Source organism: Scleropages formosus, chromosome 23 (assembly GCF_900964775.1).
Source record: "Scleropages formosus chromosome 23, fSclFor1.1, whole genome shotgun sequence".
Lineage (NCBI taxonomy): Eukaryota > Metazoa > Chordata > Actinopteri > Osteoglossiformes > Osteoglossidae > Scleropages > Scleropages formosus.
The window spans coordinates 3,659,032-3,665,031 of NC_041828.1; the positions used below are offsets into that span (position 1 = coordinate 3,659,032).

General features: G+C 51.4%; 1 protein-coding gene across 1 annotated transcript; it reads right to left on the reverse strand.

Annotated features, from left to right (window-relative positions):
- Positions 1-838: 838 nt before the first annotated feature.
- On the reverse strand, positions 839-5,293 carry myclb (MYCL proto-oncogene, bHLH transcription factor b). Its single transcript, XM_029248371.1, has 3 exons — positions 4,827-5,293; positions 3,773-4,383; positions 839-1,595 (listed from the first exon to the last, which is right to left on the reverse strand). Exons 2-3 carry the CDS (start codon positions 4,359-4,361, stop codon positions 976-978), a joined length of 1,209 nt encoding a protein of 402 aa, XP_029104204.1. The 5' UTR covers positions 4,362-4,383; positions 4,827-5,293; the 3' UTR covers positions 839-975.
- Positions 5,294-6,000: the final 707 nt, after the last annotated feature.

Below are 6,000 nucleotides of genomic sequence, written 5' to 3' on the forward strand. Positions count from 1 at the left end.
TTCTTAACAAAAATATAAGCTTTAACATATCCTTGGTATGTCCTTTTTGGATGGATCACAACTTTGAAACCACCCAGCGGGAGAACAAAGTATGAGTCCTTCAAAAAAATCCTGATTTTGGTTCTTGAAGACTGAAGATGTACTTATTTACAGAGAATTTATACAGCACAGCCATTCACATTTATGTACAAAGAAAGTTGATCTATAAACAGCAAGGCTGCCCTGGGGTTCTGTCTGGGGGGGGAGGGGGGGTGTATTATATGTACAAATACACACGATTGGTCAATGAGGAATAAAAGAATACTTCACCTATCCGAAATTTCTCAAAAAAAAAAAAAAAGCACAAAATATTACCCCCTCCCCCATCACTGGCACACTGTTGTTCAAACATTATAGCACTTTAAAATGATATAGTCCTTTAGCCAAGCTTCTACCACATCGCATTTGCATCCCCATGTCACCTTTATAACAAAATAAGACAAGAGCTAATCTGCATGTCTTTTCGTATCAGGTCACCATTTTAAAATCGTTTGGTTGTTGAAAAGCTACATCACAAATAAGCTCAACTTCATGAGAAATACTGAGATTAAACATTTTCTTTGTCGGTTACTAAGTTTCACATGTGCATACATTGCCAAAAAGCAAATACTCCTGAACAGGCATGCTAATTTGCTGACAAATACCATCTTCCTTTTCAAATTTGCAAGAAACTTTTCAGTTTTTTTTTTTTTTTTTGGCTTGCAAAATCCATGCAAGAAAGTTTTTCTTAAGTAATTGGACCACGGCATTAGGCTCCATTCCCCCCCCCCCCCCAGACCTTCTAAAAGAACCTGCATCACCCATCAAAGCACTGACACCCTCTTCCTCCAGTTCTTTGTCCCTTCAGATTATCACCTTGTCAACCTGAAGCAAATGTGCAAAGACAAAGAAAATGAGACCCCCCCTGCCCCAAAAAAAAAAAATAAAAATAATATCTCAGCAGGACTCCTCTCCCCCAGGAACACTGTTCTGCCGCTTTAAGTGTGCCAGCTTCCTGAGGAGCTGCTGCTGCTGGGCACGCAGGTGCTTCCGCTCCTGGGCCTGAAGCCTCTCACTGGTGTGGAGTAGCCGCAGGTACTCTCTCGCCTTGGTCAGGATCACCACCTTGGGTGTCTTGGGGCAGTCTGCCAGGCCTGGGATTTGGTCCCGCAGCGCCAGGAAGCGCGAGCGCAGGTCGTTGCGCCGCTTACGCTCCAGGTAGTTGTGCGTCTTGCGCCGGTCCAAGTCCTCACAGTCTGAGCTCTGCGGGCTGCTGGGTCGAGACCCGGGCCGTGACCTGGGCTCCCTGTGCTGGAGATGATGTTGGTGGGTCATCACGGGTGCGGCAGGCTCCGGCTTGGGTCGCTTGCGAGGGGGCTCGGGGTCCACGTCCCTGGGGCTGTCGGGCGAAGGTGCAGCGTAATTGTGCTGCTGCTGGTGAATGGAGATGTGGAAGCGCTTCATTCCAGGGTCGTGCGGATCAGCACGCACCGTAATGGTGACGGGCTTGCGGCCAACCAGCCGGCCCTTGTTCTGCTTGCTTTCCACCGTCACAACGTCAATCTCCTCGTCGTCATCTGCAATGATACCAAAAAGCATCATAAGTCATAACTTTTATTCATTCATTACGCCCTTCCCTTTCACCACCAAGCGGCAGACGTTCAAGGCTACAGCAGCAGGGACTCTTGTGAGATTCCGGGTCACGAGTCCACGAGTTGGCCTGTGCATTAGCTCTTACTGTCCAAAACCTCTTTCGCTGCATGCTGCAGAGTTGCTGAAAGGGAGCAAAGGAGAGCAACTGTTCAACTTGGTGCCAAACTGCAGAGAGAATCGAGGCAGCATGGGGCAAAACGCCAGCATGGCAGTGCGGGGGAAATTCAACGCATCTTCCGGAAGGTGTCCGAAACCAAGAGTCGAACCTGTAAATTCTGATACGCCGATCAGCCCCTGAGAATTTCTTCATTTATTTAACTGACACTTCTGGGTCCCTTTTTAATCTGAACAAAAATCAGGATGCATCCAGCTAATCACAGCTCATCTTGACATAGCTGCCTGCCTGGTAACACTGCCTTAAGTTCAGGCATCCTCCGCGGCGCTCATCCATGACGTCATATCCTCCACCCGTCACACCACTGGGAGAACGGCATTTGCCAGATGTGAAAAATCAGCTGCCCTACAACAGCAAAAATAAGTGTTTAAGTGCATTTGTGCAAATAAATATTTTGTTTTGTCCTGTCAAATGGGCCTACACACATTGGCCAGCCAAGTTCTCCTATGTGCGGCTATGAGCAATACATTGCTTTTCTTCCCTTGGATACGAGGGAGTTTTTTAAAGTTGCCATTGACTGGGCAAATCTGAATTTGAAATGAGGGGCAAAATCAGCAGGGTGGGGGGAGGGGGGTGGTGCACAAGGTGCTTTGTTACAGCTGAATAGGCCTTTCAACGACAACACTCTCACAGGCCAGGGAGAAGCGACCTTGCCACACCCCCTTGGGGGGCTTCCCTGCTTTAAGAAGGTCTCCAGTTTTCCGACAGCAGTTACGCACTTCTCACAGAGTGGCCCATGCTTACACTGATTTACTGTAATTTCATTTACCACCGCTTCAAGAAGAGTGAGGTCCAATACATAAACAATAATCCGAGTTCATTTTGCCGAAAGACACGAACCAAAACGATAACTTCAGAACTCGCTGGCAGCTTTCATATATCTAACAACAAAAAAAAGGGTGTGAGAAAGTTGTGTTACACTGCATTTACACTGCCTCAAACGAGCGATTGAGCTATTTGCCAAAACCGGCAAAACAGTTCCTTCAGCTGAAAGGATTTGCTAAGAAGCCAGAACAATGTCCTGTGGTCGACATTCCAGTTAATGTGACCATTCAGACACTCGTGACAATTTGAAGTGAACAAGTCAGTGCCCCCCCCCCACCCCCACCCCCACCCCCCGGGCAATGGGCTGTGCTAACTAAAGCATTCATCTGATTGTGTCACTGACATGTTAATCCAATTGCTTAACCCAATTTCTTCCCTCCCCCAAAGTCTGTTCTTAACTTGTAAAACAAATGTGCATTGAATTTATATTGTTATGTCGGGATATGGTGGTGTCAGCTGACCATCTGTTACAGGGCCCTTCAGGAAATTTGGGAAAGGTGGGGGGGGGGGTACCTGAAAGAAACAAAATCAGAGTCAGGGAATAGGCACACTAAACACCACGGTAATCCAAGGTATCCCGGAAGATGATTATTACATCACCGCCCGATGACCACATTCATCCTAACTTGTGCCTGCGTCACGTGCAAAAGGAGTTTCGAAGGGATGCCGCGCACTGCTGACTGACAGCCGCGGCGTTGCCATGGCGATCCGCAACAATGGGGTTCTGTCGCGGGGAGCTGTCCACGCGCGATCCCTGACCGCACGCACAACCACAACAAGAAAAGGCTCTCCGGGCAAGGCGGAGTCGCAAAACGGCCATGACATGGTAAACCAGTGTAAATAATGCGGTGCGAGGGGCTGAATCGAGGGTTGGATCACGGACTTCGCGTCCGGCTTAAAAACTTGGCTTCCTCCCAAAACAAAGCCAGTACGGAAACTTGTGCCCGGAGTCTGAGGACAACAACCACAAAAAGAAGAAAATCAATGCCACTCGCGCGTGGTGCACCCCTAACTAAGCACCGCTCCGTGGGTCCAAGAGTGGCTCACGTGATCCATCGGAGCGCAGACACGATCGCGTCCACCCGGCTGCTTCTTACTTACCGGACGAGTCGGTGCGCGATTCCGTCCCCGAAGACGCCTGCTGCTTCTTGCAGCTGCTGATGGGGAAGGTGAGCACGGCCGCGGGGTCCACGCAGTCCGTGGCGACGTCCAGCTGCGCGCTCTGCGCCTTCGCGCACGGGTTCGGCCCGCTGTGCACCGCCACGGGAACTTTGGACGGGGACGAGCCGGCCAGCCGGTCGCTCACAACTTTCTCGAAGCCGCTCCACATGCAGTCCTGGAGGATGATGGAGCTGAGGTTCCCGAAGACCTCCTCCGTGTCGATTTTGTACGGAGAGTCCTGCTCCTCGTCCTGCGACACGCCGGACAGCCAGTCCAGGCGCTCGCCCGGGCTCGGGGAGGCATGAGCCGCGCAGCCGCCGGCGCCCTCAGCTGTCCGGCTGGGCGACAGGGGCGGGGTCGGCTCCAGCTCCAGCTCGAACTTCTTCCAGATGTCCTCGCTCGGCGCCGTGCACGTGTAGAAGTCGTGCTCCGGGTCGCGGTAGTCGTAGAAACAGTGCTGGTAGCGCTCGTGCTCCATCATGTCCCAGCTGTCGCAGCGCGGTGGTGCGCTCGAACCGACCCCCAGCATCTCCTCGGCTTCTGGCGATCTGCTGTGGAAGATGAGAGGCGGCGTGACACGGTGACCAAGTGACCAGCTCGTTCGGACGCGCCCGCATTTATTGATCTCTCTCACACACACACACACACACAGAGAAAGAAACGCTCGGCTGAAAAAAGCGGGGGGTCTGCAGTTGTGCAAGTGCGCGCGGGACCGCCGCGATTCCCGCACTTAATTAATTGGCGGCGGGCAATTAACTGCCGCGAGGCCGAGCGCCCACTGGACCGCGTCACCTGCGGGGTTACTTGTCAAAGTGGTGGCCGACGCTCTTTTGGCGCGATCGGCGCGTGCTCATCGTCGCGCCGCACAGCGGGTTCGTTACGCTGAAGTTTCGGAATTGGGTAACATCCGTTACATAAGAGCGCGCTCGGTGTTAACAGCTCCGCGAAGCCCCCTCGCGAGCCAGGAAACGAGCCTCCACATGGACACACTTACCGGTTTACTGTGCCACCAGGGGACGTGTGAGGAGCATCGAGGACGAGCGGAGGCAGCGCGGCGGCGGCAGCAGCAGCAACCCGAAAAACAACACCCGCCCCCCCGCCGCCCCCTCCGACAAATGTGACCCCCTGTCAAAGGTGGCTGAACGCGAAATAATCCGTCCGCTCGGCCGGCCGAGGGGTGGGGGGCGTCAGAAGGACCGCAAACACATTTCCAGGACGGGGGAGTGAGATAAGGGAAAAGTTCCGAGCGCCAAATTGTGAACCATCCGTGTTTTGCAGGGCAAAAATAAATCAAGTTTGATATTTGCGATCCCCGCGCCTGCTGGCGATGCTGTCAGCCGATGTCCACTCGGGGGGAATCAGCCTCCTCTTTCGGCCAAAAGCATAATCCGCGCCCGGTTTGTGCGCCAAGTCCCGGACGAGGCGGCGCGCGGCAGCCAGGAGTCCATGCAGCAGCGCGCGCGGAACTACGGACACTTTAAAGACCCGCAGCGCTATATGATCCGCCGAAGAATAGGGGCTGATCAGCATAAGGGGCGGAGCCGAGGCTGTAGCCACGCCCGCTATTTAAAGCTACAGCGTCCCGGTGACTCCTATTCAGACGGGGTAAATGAGAGTAACTTGAAAAAAAAAAAACTACACATACAGCCCGTTGAACGCATAACAAAAGCTGTGTAATCATGATGAGCGAATGTAAAACGGCCTGCACACAAAGAAACATGAATATGCAGTTGCCCCCTGAAGTTACTCCACAGAAATTCATGTAGCTGCCTGAAACTCCAAAAAATTGGTGTTGATTATTCAATTGTTGTGAAGGTGAGACTGGGAGTGATGTATTTATCAGTTTAGGGGGTTTAATGTAATCAGACATTTGAGTTGCAAGCATGTTTCTTGGAAATGTTTTTCTCTGTTAAAGGTGTCATTTGTTTCTGATGAGTTTATTGCTATGATATGATTTTACAACTGTATTTTATTTAATGATAACTGGGGGGGGGGACCTTACAACTTGTTGAAATCAACTTCACAAAGTACTGTTCCGCTGTGTTCTTCGATTGCAGTACCATCAGTTTGTTTTACGGCTGTTTAAATAGATACTTTAGGTCCTGTAAACATTTAACTTCAGTCTGTAAATATTGAACTTTTGTGGACAGACACACAGAACTCTCAAT